The 20,121-nt window shown below is 45.0% G+C and overlaps 1 protein-coding gene across 5 annotated transcripts in view; it reads left to right on the top strand.

Annotated features, from left to right (window-relative positions):
- Positions 1 to 1,126: 1,126 nt before the first annotated feature.
- LOC122403110 overlaps positions 1,127 to 20,121 on the top strand; it is a 42,006-nt gene continuing 23,011 nt past the window's right edge. For 3 of the 5 annotated variants that reach the window (XM_043406453.1, XM_043406460.1, XM_043406477.1), the window contains exon 1: positions 1,128 to 1,608. In XM_043406453.1, the coding sequence (XP_043262388.1) occupies positions 1,504 to 1,608 (105 nt within the window). In that variant the 5' untranslated portion in view covers positions 1,128 to 1,503. Of the gene's footprint in view, positions 1,609 to 12,900; positions 12,953 to 20,121 lie in introns of those variants that run through there. The other 2 variants (XM_043406447.1, XM_043406468.1) reach the window with 2 other exon arrangements.

The raw sequence follows: 20,121 nt of genomic DNA on the forward strand, positions 1-20,121 counted from the left end.
AGCTGCTTCGCTCTCGTTTCAAGCCGCACGGTCTCCCTTTCGTTTCGATCCTAGTCCCCTAATCGTTTCGATACCCTAGACGTGCCCCCCTTTACCCGAATCGCGTGCAAAAGACATTCTATCACGTTCCTGTCTTTTAAAGATCCTCTTCGAAACGATATATACTGTTTTCTTGAACTTGACGATGTTGTAGTACGTTTGGAAACTCTTTGGATGAAATGATTTTTGATACACTTGCACCCCAAGTTTTTGTATTTCAGGAGGAAATTGATTGTAATTTTCCTGCTCGTTTCGTTGAAATCGAAACTTCGTTTTGTAAACATTTGGAAACTGGCACACCCACAAGTTGCTATCCAACTTATTTTTATAGCCTCGATAAAATTCTGGAGTTCTATTTAGAGTTACTTTCTTTAACATCTAATCTTGAGAATTCATTTTTTTAGCTCCTTAGTGAAAAGTGTTGAGGAAGCATTCTGGTCTGGACGATCTTCGAAACTTTTTTGAATACTTTTTGCAAAGCAACTCTATTAATTACATTATCGTTTGTATTACTTCGAGTTTCTTAAAAGCCTTCCATGCTGATGGAAATGTTCTCGTTAATTTTGGTACCATTTTAAGGAAGTGGTACTTCCTACAACTGTACCAATCTATTGCTATAGATTAATTCTACATTCTCGTATTACTTTGAGTTTCTTAAGAGCCTCCTATGTAGATGGAAATATCGTTAATTTTGATGCCATTTTAAGGAAGTATTCTGATCTGAACCATCTTCGAACTATAGATTAACTCTGCATTCTCGTATTACTTTCGGTTTCTTAATCTCCCACGCAGATGGAAATATCTTCCTTAATTTTGCTACCACTTTGACTGTTCTGGTCTGGAGGATCTTGGAAGCTTTTAATTTGTAATTAGAAGGAATGGGTTTTGCGAGCGTATCGGTAGGAAAAGCGTAGTGAAAAGCTCGTTGCACAGCCGAAATAGATAAATCCCGATCGGTGTTTCCTTCCTTTTTCCGCTCGAAACTCGCCCTCCGTTCGTCGTCTTTGCTTCCATCCCCCTCCCACGGCGATTCCGGATCGCGTTCTCGTTCCTTCCCGCGTGCGTTGGGTCTCTATCCCTATCCCCGCCCCCAGCACGAGCGGCGGCAGAGTCGAATCGGATGGAAGGAAGGCAGCCAGGCAGGCCCCGCTGGCCGACTGACCGTCCTCGACGTCTGTTATACCTTTACTCCGGTCTGCGCGTTCTTCAGGAACGTACGTGCCGTTCTCCCTAACCGCGCGATTTCGCCTCCTCGCCAAAAGGCAGACGTCAACCGTGACCGACCCGGTGCAACGTGCATTCTCTTTGCTCTTGAATCTCAGCGCGCGCTGGTTCGCCAGGAAATTCTCGTACTCGCACCGAGCGTCGTTCGTCGCGCGACAGAGGAATTCAGTTTTTCTTTTTGAACAAAAAAAAAAAAAAATATAATAATCAGTCAGGTGAACGATAACACGTACAGTGACAATGGCCCAGCTGATCAGCGTCAAGCTCTCCAGGTTCGACGGATCCCCGTGGGGCTTCCGTCTTCAGGGTGGCAAGGACTTTGGCACACCCCTCGTCGTGCAGAAGGTCAGTTGCTTTCTTCTTTCTTGGGCGATCACCTTGACGCCCGGTTGTCTTTCTTCGCCGTGATTCCCCCGGTGGACCCGTTCAGGGTCGCGTCTGACAGCTTCCATCCGTGGATCGCCGCGTCTATTCCGCGAAATGTGATTTTCATTGGACTCGATGGCGCTCCATTAATTTCCCGCCCGTAACGCCGATTGGAAACAATTGCCGATGAATTTAGATTGCGTGGCCGGCTGTCTAACGACGTGCGGACGAAATTTTATTCCCATCGGGGACCGATGGATCCCGATCGATCGACGATTCTATTTTTGTTTGTACACTCTGCGATTGTGGGTTAGGTGGGCCATCCCAGCTTCGCCATCTTCGTTCAACGACTTTGTTCCTCGCGTAAAAACAGAGAAGTGTCCGCGGGGGAAGTGTACCAAGGTTGATGAAATAAAAAAATTAAATCGCGTTGACACCAGTCTCCCCTATCCACATTTCTTTAAATTATACGCGTGACAATGGTTCGATAGGAGTGTGTCAATGAGCGCCGGTCACCGGTGACCACCGTGACAGTCATCAACATCGTATCGACTTTAAATATCAATATTGCCCATAATGCAAACTTCGATTTGCTATTCGAAGATCACCGGTTGACCCCTTGTTCGTCTGTCATAATTTTTATCCAGATAAGAATTTCGCCCGTCCCCGAGTCGACAACTCCACGATCCTGCGTGTCACGGGGATCGATAAAATCGTCGTGGCGCGCTGATTGCGCGAAAACGTCGGATATTTATCGGATCGATGATTTATCATCGTCGTATCGACCGTATTCGCTGATGTTACGATCGGTTTTAACGCGCGCGTGTCACCGCTGACACGGAGGACCACGCGATTTACCAGATCTCGAAAACAATTCACCGATATCTCGAGTACCGCGTTTCTAGCTCTCAGGATCACAAATTTCTTTAATAATTTCATCGTTTTAGTGCTCGCGAGACGTTCACGGTCGTCTAAGACGTCCCCGGGCGCTGGCGACGATCGCTTCGAAGAAAAAAAAATACTGTTTTATGTGCGAAAGAGACACGTCCTTTTCCGTCGTTGCTGTATGCGAAACGGCGGTTACGTAATCCGCCAGCAAACGCCAAATTATTTCACGCGCATCGGTAGAAATCGCTGCCAACTACGTGCGAAACGCGCGGCTCGTCGTCGCCGCCGTGTTTTGGCGACGAGGCTCGCTGTAACACGAGAAGCTTTTGGCTAGCCTCGCGTACCCGCGAACTTTCGAGCGAATTTTCAAAACTTTCTTCGTTTATCCGCTCACGGCACTCCCGGCGTCGATCCCGCCGGAGGCGTCGCGACGGATTCCCTTCGCCCCAGCGTCTTCTCGCCGGTCTGACCGTGCTAGTTTTCACTGTCATGTCTATTATTAACGAATATTATAGCATACCGGCCGAATTGCCCCGCTCCTCGCACGGGGGATTATGGTTTATAACCAGTTCCAGAAGCACGTTGCTACACGGAAGCTTCCACTCGTATAAACGGATTTAGCGTTACGGATTGTTACTCCAAAAGCGAAACGATTCCGCGAGAATAACACGGTGAAATCTCGATTCAATGGATGGGGGGAATTCTGTGTTTTCTGCGGTTCGATTCGAGCCATTTCAAGCACAAACGGAATTAAAATAAAATTTACGATATTAGCCAGAGCTTGATTAACGCGATTCGGAAAGTAAATGTTTAAAGAAATGCCTTCCAGCCTGAGGGAGATCGTAGCTCAGTTAGGTTCCATTCATAACCATATTTACAGAGCCATTCGCACATCGTGTACCTGTGTTCTTTCAAAATTGAATCTCTCGATTATACTAATAGCTACCATAAACAGATATTCGCTTTAACGCGTTGCTTTATAAACTCCGCGACAGCGTGGCAGCGTTGTGTCATTGAGAAATTTAATCGCTAATAATTATTCGAAAATTGTAGCGCTTATCTGTACGTTACAAAATAACTTGGAAATTAAGTGGACGTGTACGCGTCGGTATCCTTGAAAGTATGATGAGCCGTAATTACGCGCGTTGGTGAAGAAATTAGTGTAACTTTGAAACGATACGTGGTCATGGAGCGAGAGTAAAATGCGTAAACGTTTGAAAAATATAGTCTCAAAGTCCTTATGTCTCTGTATTGCGTGTGACATCACTGGAGGCTCATTAGTCCACATTTAAACTGTCTAATGATTCCATTTGACACCATTAACGTTAGGAGATATGATAAATACTGACATTTGGCAACCTGTGTTGTTTCTGCTTACAGCGAGTCATTAGCTGCGTTATTATAACGGATGAAAACAGAATGTGACACGACTTGCCTCCTGGTGGTCCACGTATATGTTATAAACTTAGAACTATGTATAAATTGCAACAAATTGCAACCGAAATGTTAAGCGAAAGCATGGAAAAATATTGAACGAGAAAATAGGGCGCGCTGGATGGTCGAATTTTGACTGTTCGAGTTTCGATGGTTCGCGGTTCGATGAATCGATCGCGAGCGCGGGTGGATCCCGTACCGAATGGCGTCCAACAGTTTTATCTTGCAATCGACATTTCGAACTTGGCCTTCTTAGCAGCACGTGCTCCGTTTATTTTACGAGGCCGCAAATACGACGTCCGGCCGCCTCCTCCGAGCTTCTCGGAAAGGAGAGAAATACGAGTCCCCGGATGTCAGAATCTCCCACCCGAGCCGGAATTACGAATTAATCGCGTGTAATCGCTAGAACGAACCTCGCTGTTTCGCCGTGGCAACTATTAACGACGATTTATAGATCCCCCGCGCGCTGATCCTTTCCCCTCCGCGTTGCAAAAGCCCCGACGTCTCGCGAGGGAAGCACTGCGAACTGTCAGACACGCTGATTCTAACGAAACTTCACGAAACCATCCCTTGCATCGAACCTTTCAACATTTGCAACTCGTAAATTACAAAAGATATCGAGAAACTTTTTAAACAACCCTAAACACGACGGGGATCAAAGAGAACGTGGACGCCACGAGTAAGTAGAATAGGGACGTTGTCGAGTGTTGGTCAGACACCACTTTTCTGGAATTTTGCACAGACTGTTACTTTTCAAGTGTTGGGGGCGAACCACTCATTTCATTTACCCCCTGTAATTATCAAAACTATCAACTATACCTTGTTTCATTGATTCAAAAACATTCATCTACATGCTAAAAGTTTTCTGATGTTTAGCTACTGGTTTGCAGACCTCCAGGAGGAATTTTTTATCCGAAACATTGGTATCTTCTGTGACTCAAGAATCATCCTCCTTTGGAGTCGTAAAGTGGAAGCAACAAATTCTGAAACGGTTCTTAGCCTTTGAACGTTCTTCGGAGAGTTTCATCGAAACCGACGTCTGACAGTTCGCAGTGTTCCCCTGTCAGCGGATCGGAGGAGTCGTAAATTCTGGAGACGCGAGCATCGTTCGCCATTTTATGACATCAACAATTATCCGTATTTACCGCTCGAAACTTTACGTACTCGGAATGTTGTTAACATATTAGTAGAGTTCCTACAATGTTCCGAGATTTACGGCCTCTGGATAGTCGCTGACGAACGGTTGCAGGAGTCGTGGTCGTAATACCAGCATCATTAAAAAAAGAAAAATTTACATTGCGTGGCTGCTCGCGAACGTTTCAAGGAGACCGAACGAAAGACGCTCGAGCACGACGCTGGGATCGTAGTTCGTGGCATTTTAAAAAAAAATAATCTGCGAGGAACCTTCGATTCGACGAAACCATCGATTTCGATGTTTACTGTCAGCTGTGGGGCCGAGTAAACGAACGTCTTCAAAGAATACGCCAGCAAATCACTTCCAATGGCTTAAAATTCAACTTATTATTAATTGATAGTAGGGTATTTGGTCAAGATTGCTGGTCGAATTGTTCAACGAGCGTTCAAAGCAACGTCTATCGCTTCTCTATCAAATTTACCAAATTAATGCAAATGAAAGCTAATCGAGGAATTTACGATAACCAAAATGGATCGATCAAAATTTACGGTTAAAAGGGATTCTAAATAAATTAAATACGCGTTGAAATTTGTATCGCATGCTTGGATATTTGTTCGATAACGCGGGGAATCGCGGAGGCGGGATTTTCGGGGGAAGGAAAATGGAGGCGATCGGGGGGACGTTTCGAAAAGAACCGATGTATCGGATACGGTGTAAAAAGCAAGATAAAGGAGGGAGAAAGAGATAGAGAGAGTCAGCGACGCGTCGCTGGTAATCCGAGGCAAATTATTTGGGCGTTCTATTTCTAGAAGGTGCCTTTGCGAAACGCGCGAGCCGGGTCGAGCCCCGCTCGCGAAGACAACGACGAAGACGAAGGCAAACTACGACGACGACCACGACGACGACGACGACGACTACGGTGGTGTCGTCGACGGCTACGGGGCTTCCTGGGCCGCGTTGGTCACCGCGAAAATAAATTTTTCGTCGGAGGGAGCGATCTCGTGTCGATCGATAAAAATACCGATCTACGACGCGCGCCACGTGCGTCTTGTCTCTCGGCCCGCTCCACGGAGCTGCGTAGAAAAAGGAATTTCGACGCGACCACGCACGCCGATGGGCAAAATTCTTATCCGTACCCACCGTTTCGGGCTGCAAATTAAACAATAAACGCTCGCATTTTCATCGTAATTCGCGTTTTTATAATTTTTTAAAATACCACCAGATACAAATTTCTAAAGAGAAAGGAAAACTTTTACTCGTTACTGGGAGATTCTCTTTTGAAATTTTGTATCTGGTAGCATTTTTAAAAATTATAAACACGCGAATTACCGTGGATGACATTTTGAATCGGAGCAACAATTTTTATGGGAGATAATTCTTATTCGTTGCTCCGTTGCGTATCGTGGATAAATTAAGATTTCTGCCGCGCGAAAGACGCATATTTTTCTTTCCGCGAGCCACAGCCACGCGTAATTCGAAACGCGTAAGACGTTCGCGCGCCATTTTTCGCGGCAAATGCAACGTGCACGTTTTTGATGGTGCGAACAGTAGATTACGCGTCGAAAACGTATCCCTTTTTCGAGAATAGAGAATAACGTAGCGGTTGAAAAATTCTGGACGCACCGACGTGCCTGAATACATTACTATTCTCTAAATTCCTCTGGCCTAAAAATAAATGTGGTGAACCCAATTCTAAATGTTAAATCGTAAAATTACAGAAGAAAAGCAGAAGCGTGCTCTTCCTCCGTAGTCTTGCGAGTCGAAACGTCCAGTTTCAGTATCCGTACATCGCAAACACCGATACGAAACAGATTTCACAGACGTATGTAAGCATGAAACCTGAAGAAACCATCGAGCCTAAATAATAATTTTAAAATTCAACGTTCTCCATTTCTCTTAATATAATAATGTGCGTGCACAATGGGCGTAAACAAAGCTGTTGCATCGAAAGTTTATCGAATCTTTCGATCGTGATCGAAGGGAGAAATTTGTCGAGTCGCGGCATCTATTCTGGTCCAGCGAATAATAGAAATTTTCGTTCTCGGTTCTCGTAATCTCTAGCGAACAGCTGCCCGTATCTGCACGAGGGTTTCCACGATTTCCGACGACGCCTCGTTGCAACGTGGGCGCGTTTGTTGCGCCGATACGTGCATTTCGACGCGCTATCGCCACGTTGTAAGGACTCGGCATAAATTCCGCGTGTCGTTAGCCGATTATAGCGTCACGCCGATAACGCGTTCCCCGTCATTAGCATTCTTTTCTGTTTCGCGTCGTTCGAAGAGCTATCCCCGGTGTCTAATTATTCGTAGCGGCTAACGAGTACCAAGGACGCGCGCGCCAACGATCCAAAAGATAAATAAATGACCGCCAGCGGCGCAAAAACGGTTCGAGCTTCTCCAGCGATCCGATCCATAGTCGTTGAAATTCATATTTCTCTCTTTACGAGCCTGTAATTCTTTTTCGAGAATTATGGAAGACTCGATTCTTAAGTAGGAACGATTCTAGTTGCGCTATGATAATGAAATTACGGAGCTTTCGAGGATTCCCTCGTGACCGGACTGAAAATGTCACTCGAGAATGCACTTTTAACAAGGCCAATTACGCGTCTCGTTCTTGGGAAACGAGTCGCTGATAATTCACCAGCTGTGCGCTGATACTTACGTTCCAGAGACGATAACTTAATTATCGTTGTCGTTATGAGGCCCGTCGTTTCAGATTTTATTTTAGACAAATTTTTGAAGCAGAAAATAATTGGTGTCTGAAAGAAAGGACTCGATATTTTCACCAAACGTTGGAGCTTTAATATAAAAACTTATAATACTAGCTTTCGTAATTTCCCTAAAATTTACGAAACTTATTAAAATTTCTTTTCTTTAACGTATCAACGTGAGAATGAATCGTATTAGTTCCACTGTTCCACTTTTCCGTCGCCCATGTATGAATTACGTGGCATAAGCGTTAATGTCTGCGATTTTCCGTCAGAAACGAAGATGGACAACAATGTTGCGTAACGATGGTAACAGGTAGCCCAACCTCGGTCGAAAATACCTCTCCTATCTGAAGGAGGGACTTCCTTCCGATAAAGGTTAACACACGAATGTGGCAATAGCTGGGATTCTGCCAGCCGCGTGGGAAGAAAAGCGATTATGCCGGATCGTCCGGTGAAAAATGAAGTATCGCGGTGCGTGAAACGGATCCGGAGTAAATTATGTACACCGTTCCCGCTAAACATAGAAACAAACTTTCGTAAATATCTTTTGGAGGACAGTCTCTATTAAAAGAATCCCGTCGTACGGTCCGGATGGGGGACACAGCCGAGGACCGCATGTTTTTCGAAAAGAAACGCGAAAAGGGACCGATGGGGCGAGGGGAACGAGGATAAAACCGCGTTCTCGGGTATCGGGAACGGGCGATATTTTCGTCATTATCGAAAATAAGCCGTCGCCGTCGAGTCACCGTTCGCGAATTCTGTTTATGTCTACCCAGGCCCGATTTCGCTCCGCTCCGTTGCACACGAGAACGTAATCGTTGCCCCACACGAGTTGCACGTCCGATCTGTTTACGACTGCCCGTACACAATGTCCCAAATTAAACGATATAAGGTAAATGTCCCAATTATCGGCACGTTTCGCGGCCATTTTACCGATACGTGATTCTCTAGAATTGCATCATGGCTCGCGCGTCGTCCCGGCGGGGCTGACGGCGTCGTTTAATAAACTTTAACGAGACTTGGCTTTCGCCACGCTAAATTCCCCGGATATTTATAGCTGTAAACACTGGCTTGCGCGTAAAAATATTGGTAAACGTAGACCTTAAAGAGCTTTCATGGAAATGTCGAGCTCGCTGGTTGCGTATTTTAAATCGCCACATTCGATAATCGTACGAGTTGGAGCCGCCATTTGCCTTTAACCGCGGCTCCTATTCTTCTCACAATACGTTCATTCTGCTTTTGAATGGGTTCCAGAACAACGTTATTCCCGTTCTTCCGTCGAAGCGTCTCGCTATTGCTTTAGGGACGTTTAGAATCTGCTTCGCGCTTTGTTCTTCGGGACTGGCCACGGTGGGTGATATTTAAATCGGGTGATTGTGCTCGCCAAGGGAGATGTTGTCATTTATCTCCGGTGCTCTTGAATGCAACAGTGGTCACTTCTGGCCGAGCACGCGGGTGCATTATCAACGACATCGTTGTTAGGAAACAATATTTAGAGCGTCCGATCGTCCGGAACGATGTTACCCAATATCTCTTGGCTCCCGATCCGATCTTTACGAATTCTATTTCTTTTTTTTTTTTCAAACATCCGTACCCTTTTATTCGAGCGACGAGGACACGTTTTTCGTTCTCTCGTACGGATGCAAATGGGTCGAGGGAATCGGCGCTTCGAGCCGAATGGCGTCGCGTATTTTGTCGCGGGCTGTACGAGAGCGGGCGCAGGCCGCGAATTCGAATCCGGTGCAGGATGTCGCCGGCTGCACCGCACCGAGTGCAACGTCGTAATTCTGCCGAAGATACAAAAAGACCCCGGCGAGGGTCCACGGCTTTCCACGAAGGCCGCATTTGTCGGGGTGTTGTTCATCGAACTCTGGATCGAACCGCAGAAAATTGAACGCGAACCCACACACGCCTGTCCAATTCAATCCCCATAAATAAAATTCTAATCTCGTCCCAAAATTTCTATCTAAACCGATCCGTCCATTTTTGGAATTCTTATCCGTCGAATTATTCGGGGTTGATTCGAAATTTATCGAATCACAGTTATCGTGTTACATGCAAGCTGTCGACAGTAACAGCTTTAATTTTAATTTTAATTTTAATTTTGCATTCTACCCAAAAACTATCTGAGAACTAAGTGTGGATGGAGGATAGATAAAATACATCGCGGCATAAAAAACGAAAACGACCGTCTAATGGTTTTTAAATAGAAAAAGATGTTCCGAGAATACCTCGACTCGATTCGACGTCGATCTTTGTCATCCCCCCATAGTCTCGCTTTTTTTAAACAGTATCAAATGACACCCGCTTGCTAGTATTAGCCAGTGGTTTCCAGATAATATGGAAGACGCCCCACTAAGAAAAAGAAACATTCCGCACCCGTGATGAATGGCAGGCTTAAAATCGTTACGTAAAGGCTCGCGGCCATTTACGTTATCCACGATTATATCCGGGAACATCGTTCGAAAATAAATATTATCCGATAACAGTTTCATACAAAATTACGAACAAAATATATACAGGGTGTTCGACCACCCCTGGAAAGAATTTTAATTAGGGATTTTAGAGGCCAAAATAAGACGAAAATCAAGAATATCAATTTCTTGATTGAGGCTTCGTTAAAAAGTTATTAAAAAATTTCAAATCATTCTGAAAAAATTATTTTTAGTTGCGGGGGTCAATTATAAGCATTTTTGGTGAATAGACATACCCCAAAAATCCTACGCACTTTCGAGAAAAAAATTCGAGAATGTGCCTAAAATTGTTGGCAAAAAAAAAATTTTCAAATCGTCCTGGAAAAATTATTTTTGGTTGCGGGGATCAATTATAAGCATTTTTGGTGAATAGACATACCCCAGAAATCCTACGCATTTTCGAGAAAAAAATTCGAGAAGATGCCTAAATTTTTTGGCGAAAAAAAATTTTCAAATCGTCCGAGAAAAAATAGTTTTAGTTGCGGGGATCGATTACAATCATTTTTGGTGGATAGACATACAACCGAATTCCTGCGCATTTTCGAGAAAAAAATTCAGTATGGACGAAACTTTGAACGTTAATAACTTTTGAATTAAGTCTCTATCAACAAATTAATATTCTTGATTTTCGTCTTATTTTGGCCTCCAGAATCGCCCTGTATAACGTATCTGCCGATTACATAACGAATTTCATTTAACTGTATCATTTCAAGTACAATTATATCATTAAATAGATAAAGATCGTGTAAAATCAGTTCCTCCGTAATCGTTTTTATCTAATCGTTATATCTGACAGTCACGCGTCAATTGCATACTGATGCACCGTTTTTTAAAAATCTAGAAAATATCCTATCGAAGGTATCGATTACAATAGCGACGAAATTCCATTTGCTTGCGTAACCGAAGTACGCGAAGATTCTTTCGCTCGGCTAATAAATTAATATCAACGTCTGGTGGCTCGATGACGGAGGGTGGCCGTCGAAGAATGCTCTGGCAACTCCTTCCGCGGCTTGGCAGTCGTCGAGTTCCCTGGCAGGGAGTCGTGCCCGACTCTGTTTACCGGTTTCATCGTTATCGATCGAAATACATAAAACGTTCGATTATCTTTCGGTTCCCGCGGTCGGTTATCGCGTTCCTCGACGCGCATAACCGCGCTATCGGCGTAATTGCATAGCTCGCGAGCGTGGCCAAAGTTCCGTGTCTCTGGGGCTTTACGCGGAACAAAAAAAAAAAAAAAAAAAAAAAAATCGAATTATCCGCGAACAATAAATTGTTTTAAACTTGACACCGCTAATCGAAGTAGCACAAAGGTCGCGTTTCTAGCGAGACGTCAAGCGTTCGCGGATGAGTGACCCACGAACGGGGTGGGGGTAGATCGAGGGTCAAAAGCGACGAGTTAAATATTTGAAAACTGGTATGTTTTACGGTTATTCCGTAGCTAAGAATTTTAAGTTATTTTTTTAGAAATATTCGCGTGGTTTTAGAGTCGCTGATCGAGTATGCAAAACTGAAACTACCAAATCCAATATGGCGGACACGATATGAGGAATATAACCCTTAACAATCAGTGTGAAAGTATCTCTTTTGGACGTGACTAATTAAAACTTAAATATCTAAATTTACAGACATTTTTAAAGAACATTGAATCAGAAGTCTTTAAATAGCAAGTTCCATCGTTTGTATATCAAAGAGAAAAGCTTGTGCAACGAAGGATCGATGCAATTAAACGTCTGCTTGGACGCGTTGGACTTTTTTAAACGACCGGAGATTGGCCTAATCGTTCGAGGATTTGTTTTCGCGCGTCGGTGCGCTTCGAGCGAATCGTTCTCGCGCGAATTCTTGGACTGTCGGGGCGTGTGCATACGTAAACGGCTGGTACCAGTTTTTCGTAGCGGCAAACACGATTTTTCAATTGTTCGAACCGTGTCCCGCCTGGAAGGCAACGAAACTCGTTCGCGATATATATATATATGCTTTTTTTTTCCTTTTGCGCGCAAATGCAAATGCAGTCAGGGACACGCTGGCGCGCAATCGTGGGCGCGGACGTCGACAACTTTCCGATAAAAGTGCTCGACATTGTTCGTTTGCCAGTTTTGTACACTCGATATATATATATAGCCGTTTCTTCCTCGTTGGCATTTCGGAGCAACAAACGTTAATGTTGAAAATTGATGTATTTACGCGATGCTTTGGCACGATTCATCAAGACGTTTTCGGAATTCGTTTCTTTCCTTCCTTGTTTTATATTTATATTATCGCTTATATATTCCTTTTGGCGCTGTAGAAAGAATCGTTAGGTTAACAAATGAAAGAATCGCTCTGTGCCGGCTCGCGGGTGTCGCTACAACCGCATTTCACGATTTTTCGTCGAAACCAGCGTCTCTTAATCGCCATTTCACCGTGGTCAGGGACTCTGGAGTCCGTCTCCTATTATTAAGTTCTACGCGAATTTTCCAAGGCCGCTGGCCGCCTGTTCGCAAATAATATTTATTCTGATATTTTCAGACCCTGACCGCGGTTTTTCCAACTTCCACTATTCGCGGAGGCGATCGTGAAGTTACATTTATTTTCGATCGAAAGCCAAGATTACCGTTCGTCGTTACAGACTCGATATTTCCTGTTTGTTTCAGGTGAGTCGAGAGATAATTAAACACAGCCACTCCCCGAAGAAATCTCTCTCAGGTAAACAGTCAATATTTCACGTTTCGAGATATAAAAATAAATTTTTATATATCGAGCTCGAACTTAAAAAGTTTAGGGAAACGTAATCCCTAAAATCGATAATATCTGGGAGTTCCTGGAGGAAACGTTACGTTTGTAAGTGATTCTCGCGTTTTATACGAAAGAATAATTAAATTGTTACGCGTAGGTGACCCGTGGATCCGTGGTCGTGGAGAATTAGGTTAAAATCGGCGGACAGGTGCTTTCCTTGCAACTGTCGCGTAACTTGGATGTTCGCGGAAGTTCGACGCGGAGGCGGAATTATATTTTTTTTTCTTCCCCAATCGGACAGTCTCTCTTTCCGGTGGCCGATCGTTGGTCCGCCTGTGCGAAGAGAATTGCTGCGGAGGCCGAAAGGAAGCCCGGCCCGTGGATATTAATAGAGGCCGAGGCCCGGTGGCGTCCGCCACCGACGAGCTTACACCCGTGGATATAAAAATATCGCTTTTATTTCTCACCGCGTCCCACCGACTACCCGTCTTTTTTACCGTTTTCCCGACGCCACGCACCTCTTTTATTTTACACGATTACTCCAACGCGTCGCGCGTCCCTCTTCCATCCCGCCTCGTTTCTTTTTCATCCTCGGTTCCCTGCGAGCAGCTATAAAAAATGCCTCTTAGCGATATTCAACCAGCGAGAAAAATCACTCTTCGCGACCACGAGGCCATCGAGTCCTCAATTTTTAAGATAAACTTTTCAACATCGCTTGGACTCAACCCTTTCGAGCCTGGAATTTAGACGCGGTTTCCGGTCAGATTTCACTTAATTTCCATTGCAATTTTGATTGCAAGCTTACGTTATATTGAGAAATATGATTAAATACTTCCATAACTAGAAACGTATGGTGAAAGGTTGAGTCGAAGCAAAATGGCGACTATCGAGGGTGATTTTAATTTATATAAAACTAGCGCGTCTTCATCGTTGCATAGTTTTTTAATTTTCAAGTAACGGTACATTCTTATCCGTTCGTTGCGAAATATTTCACTCCACAATTGGAATTTTTAGTTTCGGTCAAAGAGTAACGAGCAAATATCTTATCTTTTTGTTGGCTGAACAGTTTTATCTAGCCAAGAATTTTATCCAATTTTGCCTCGGATGCGACACGATGTAATCATTGATTCCTACACAAAGGGAACGATAGCTTATCAGATCTATCACTTTGTCAGTTAAAAATTTGCTCGAAAATCGAAAGCCAGTATAATCTCACACACTCGAACATGTCACCGTGAAGACCCATCGCTTATGTTAATTAACATCATAGCTGAGCCGTTGTTTAGCTTGAGTTTACGCTTTCGAAACGTCATTTCTCCACTGTTGTTTATGCGCAAGTGTTTCGATAAAAAAGAGTCGTACGAAGATTAGAGCAGTTCCTCGAGGTCCATCGAGAAGGGGATTGAGAACCGCTGCGCGGAATCGCGTCGATCGAAGGAATGTTTCGTCTTCATAACGTTATTTACAGGAACCGAACATTATCCGGACGTCGTTATCGGCGGTTCCATCGCGATGTCAGTGTGGCGAACCGAGAAAAGCCAGACAAGGCGGGGTGAAATTGTATCTCGATGACGGAGTCGAAGATTTAGGAGCGCCATCGTAAATGCCGATTCGATTTCGGGAATGAAGAGAGACACAGTGGGAGGCAGTTGTGGGAAATTTGCCAAAAGTCGGAGCAGAAATCAGTCTTCTCCCGTATGTTTGGTCGTTGGTGGAGTAGCGCCTCGTGAATACGTGGGTAACACGACACCCCTCGTCGTACTCGTAATCGCGTCACGATTACGACATTAACGAACTTGAAATTCGTCGCGCGACTTTTTATCTACATCCACCAAAAACGTGCAATATTCCACGACCGACGGACGTACTCTAATAATATTATCTCGAACGCGTTATAATTTTCTCGCGCGCCCTAAACGAATTTCAAGATCAATCTGAGAACTGGTCGTTCCCAAAGAATCGAGATCAGTTTCGGTGATTCGTCTTTTCCTAAATTTCTACGAATTCTGTCCTGGTAACTTGAAAAATGTTCGATCGAACGACGAATAAAAACGCCGACGTTGCGGCGATAACGCTAATCTACGGTCGTTATACGGTCGCGCTACCCCGTCGTTTCTTTATCAGCTGACGAAGAAGCGAGGTGAACTCATTTCCAGCGTTCCATACCGCGTCATCGACGAGAAGACCGACTGGAGAGCGTCTCGAGTTCGATTCCTCGGAGCCGCGTCTCCGCAACAAGGACTCTTTGTGACGTTCGACGTTCTTCCGGGCGGAATGTGTCATTGGTGGCCTAATCGCGCTCACCTCCGAGAACCGTATACACCTACGGGGCATCCGTTGACCCCCGTTTCCTGATCCCGGAGTCGAAACTCGCGGTCACGTGTCCGCCGTTCCGAGAAAAACGTCCCAACGAAGCGCAAACGTGGCCTCGAGGCATGTCTCGCGACGAGCGATGGCTTCGAAATCGCTTCGAGTCGGGACCAGCACGACGATTCCCTAATTTCTCTAACAGAGACGTTCAATCTCCATAAAAACTTCCTCGACAATCTTCTTCGATATCTATTTCCAATGTTGCACCATTTTGTTTAGGCTCGCGAGGGTCAGAGATCGGTTCGATCGTCCATAAAATGATTCTAAACGGTCTCGAACCCGTCGCTTGTCGCGTTCCTCGTCGCGTAGGGGCTCCTTAACGAATTTTAATGAAACTCCGTAGGTGTGCGGTTTACCCGTGTACCACCGTGAGCGTGGGCGGTCGATCGTTCGAATTTCGTGCGATAATTTCTTTCCGGGATACAGGTTTCTGAAAATGACTCATTTTATCACCCAACGAACCGGAACCTTGCCTCAACGCGTCCAACGCAGCCAAGGAAATGCACCAGCCGCGACAATGCACACTTGGTTTTGTAGAACCATTTTCTTTCCGTTCTTATAACGGAAGACTTCGTTTTTAATCCATTGAAAGAGAGCCGGTTGTTCTTCTCCTTCGAGCTATCAGACGTGAAGTTATTTCGATTAATTTAGTCAAACTCTTATGCTGTCTAAAAATTGTCAAATATCACTTCTCGTTTTACCATTTTACACGAGGTTCTCCGTTTAAGATAGCGGAGGTTGGAAACGCTGGGTGTAAACTCGACAGAGGATATCGATGCGTTTCACGAGGCCAAAAATCGTCGATCCTCCGGACGCCCGGAGGCACATCGATGTCGTCGATAGTCAGCCTTCCGTAGAAGGAGGTTTACGACACGATTACACGCGTTTCTGTGTTCCGCGGTCGCGCGTGTGCGTATTGTTACTCATTCTGGGCGCGAACGCGCAGTTTGTTCGGAAAGATAAGGCCAGGTCGAACCGTAGACCAATAATTTCGGCCTGACGTCATTGTCTATTTCTTCCGCTCTGGCTTAGGACAACAAAGGCCACCGTTGACGTCGTCTACGCACCGTTCGCGGCCACCGAACATTTCGACGAATCCGCGGGAATATAATTAGAGTGGCGCATCGCGAGTATCCGCGAATGCTACGGAAACGCCATCGTCGTTCCAAACTCGCGGATTCGCCTAACTCTCCAAAGGCCCACGCGTACACCTTCGATTCTACCACGGTCACTTTTTATCGCCATATTTTAAAATACCCAGAAATTCTTCTTTCAATTTCAAAGTGTAAATATTTGGAATTTTATAGACAATTGAAGCTTACAGAGCACGATAAACTATGTTTGTTAAGCTTGCCCGAAGAGACAGAGGAACAGGTATTTCTGTGGAAATAAATTCTGGTTTCCGGCGGAACGGAATATCTCCGCGATTTTAGCAAATTGCACGAAGAAGTTTAAATATAGTCAATGTTGTTCGAACATGAATAACCGCGAATAGAACGTGGCTGCGCACGTCGGTGGTTCGAGAAATTTCATTGAGGAGATAGAAGCCTCCGAAGATCGAGAAGGTCAAGGACGCGAGCCGACAATGGATAGAAACGTTTCGATAGTTGAAGAAAATCGACGATAATCGTGTATTCGTACCTGGACTACGATGATATTTGTAACAAAAGCTTATTATACTTACAAAAGTATAATTTTTGATCGTATTATTTTCGTGCCCGACGAGCTCATTTATCCGTGATAGTTTCATTCCCAGTGGCACGGATAATCGAAGCTCCGACGAATTCTTCGTTAGCAGGCCGGGGAAGTCGAGAATAGGCCCGAGTGTCACTAAGCTAGAATTAATTTTAACGAACGATGACGCCGAAGACAGTGGGTGCGTTATGTCTTCGTAGAGTCCAAGACGAAATAGATCTGGGTGCCTGTATTCGAACAAAAACCAAACAAAGATCATTCTAGGCTTCAATTTCAAATCGCGCTTGGTCTGATATTTTTAAATAATAACAGAAACAAATTCGTGAATCTTTTAACGTAGTATCACGGTGGTTAAGGCGATCCCTCGATTCCTCCGTGGTAATGTGGGAATCAATGGCGGGGCCCAGGAACGGAGTCGTATAAGTACGCGAAAGTATCGTTGACATATTTCTTTCGAACGCGTTCCCTCTCGTTCGGTCCGATTAAAACCGGTGTCACTGACCGGGAGGGCCGTTCCCTCCTCGGGACCACGTTTTTCGTGAGCGTACGACGCGCGAGTATGAACGAGCCTTAAGCCCTCAAAGTGAGAGAAAGAAAAAAGACCAGAGATGCATTCCAGCATGGAAGGTGGGATGGATCCGTCTCTGATAACCCGCCCATTGGAATGCGTACCTCGTACACCTTGGCGTATTCTCCCTCTCGGTTCGACTGCATTCAAGTGCATCTACTTGCACCGCGTCACACATATTTCGGGTGTATTTTTAGAACCGTCGTTATTAATAATACCTTGAGCCCTCCGGCTACCAAAGGCACGCGTGTCCTCGCGAAATTCCTACGTTCGACTTTTAAAACCGCGAATCAACGCGCTTTGCCCCCCTTCCTCCACTCCCATCCACGATTTTCTCGGTCAAAATTTAAGGAAAGACTGGTTGGATTTTATTTTTAAAAATCATTTGGTCGGGCTTCGATCATTCTTCATCGATGGGGGGCCCTTAGTTTCTTTGGTCCACGCTTCTTATTTATTATACTAGAGACAGCTTTCCCTAAATTCTAACACACGACGTCAAAATGATATCATAAGAAGGTCCAATTTACTGCAAATACAGCTTTCGAAACAAGACAAAAATTGAGTACAGAAATTTTAAAGAGTCCATATACCAAAAACGTCAACCGTTCTAATAAAAAATCCGTGGGACAAAATTCAGCACAGAACTTAAGCTTCTGTAAGATTTGCAATCATTTCTCACAGTTTTCATGTTTCATGAACTGTGCATTTAAACATTTTTAGCATTTCGTTCCCCACGTTGTTTACCAAACTCGAATTAAAATCGCCTTCTACTGCATTGTACCTGCTCGTTTATTGAATAAATAAATAAAAATCAACGGTACCTCCAGGTGTGCTTAAAATGACTGAATATTATAAAATGTAATGGAGGCTATCGAACGATCGTGTTTATCGCGTCGATTTGGGACTGGATGGGTCCCGTTCAGGGCTTGAACCGTCGAAAATCGTGGTACTATTATTACGCGAGGCATAAGGCCGTGCAAGTACGCCGTCGTAAGCACGGGTACGCGGTGCGCGAGTACGCGCGTACTCGATTCATTCATCGCGGTTCACGCGGTGGCAGAGAGCGTCCGTCTCTTAGAATGAAAACGCTCGGCCCGATATGTCATACTGTGCAAGACTATGCTGCACCTTGGTTGCATTCTATCTCTCGGTTTGGCTTGCTACGAGGTGTACGTACGAATAACCGGCGTACGTGTTCGGGGCCCTATTTTTAGACCGGTCCGGGACTATTTTTAGAGCCAGGCTTTCACGGTGCCCACCGAGCTTAACCCTGACTTACGTCCACGTCCTACGTGTTCGCGGGCCTAGGGACAGCCAGGGGACGGGCTGGTCAGAGGTTCCTTGGCCATTGGTAGAGGATCGACCGAGGTCAGGTTTGAATTTCAGCCTAGGCGTGAAACGTCGCTCGAGCGTGCAACCCGCCTTCTTCGACCGTCTTTAACAGAAATAAAAATCTACGGAATTAATATCCCTCTCCTTGAAAAATAATTCTTCGAAAATACCTGGCACGAGATGTACCGATAATTGGATTCCTGAAATTCAACTCTCGTAGATCGTTCGGCGAGACAAGGAACCACAGAATTCTTCGGTTTCGAGTTCTAGGATGAATTTCCAAGTTCCAAGAAACTTTGCTCTCTGTGAGAGGTCGTGATACCCATCGAGACGCGGAGGTGTTCAAGAGACGATCCAACGGTCGTTATCGGCCAAGAATTCGCGAAAGACGATTCACCCGGGCCGGGGTTGTAACGTTGTTGATAATAACGGGACGGGCAAACGTATCCAACTATTACGGCAACAACGATGACGCAATTTCGCGGTTCCTATTTCTGGAGGCAGACGCGCGAATCGAACGAACGACTCACCCTCTGGCCTGATTTCGCCTCTGTGACGCGAGCCTGGGTCCAGGGGGAAACCCGGACCGCTAATAATTAGAAACGCCTCGCGAGTCGAAATTCTCTGTCCACCATTTCAGCCTACATTTTCGAATGGGCTGAATGGCCGTCAGCTGACGACAAACGCGAACATTTTTAACGCGTTCGCCAAGCCTGCTCCAAGCGGCACTTCCGTTTCGAAAATATGTTACGCTCCTTTAAAAACGCGTGTAAATATTTAGATAAATCTGTTAAAATTCTTCGAGCATAAATTCAACATCTTTAAATGATCATTGGATCGTACGAAAGTCCATCGAGTGGAACAAGCACGATGGTTTCGATAAAAGTGGCTGTAATAAATCGTCCTGTGCGTATTTCTAGAAAGAACCTATTAATTATTTCCGATTACTCCGTAACGCGTAAAAAATAAAGGAAAAAAGAACGGTTGGCGGTTCTAGCTGTAGGTGGTAGTTAATGAGCGTTCGTTCCGCGTGTTCTTTTTCCCCCCCTCGTCCTGGATGTATCGATTACTCTCGATCATCGGTCGAAAAGAGTCCTGGGAGACCAACGAAGACGAACGAAACCGCGCGTCGATTCGCGTATACCGGTTACCGAATGTATTAATAGCGTGATTA

Source organism: Colletes gigas, unplaced genomic scaffold (assembly GCF_013123115.1).
Source record: "Colletes gigas isolate AHSC1104 unplaced genomic scaffold, ASM1312311v1 Colletes_gigas_Sc00002, whole genome shotgun sequence".
Lineage (NCBI taxonomy): Eukaryota > Metazoa > Arthropoda > Insecta > Hymenoptera > Colletidae > Colletes > Colletes gigas.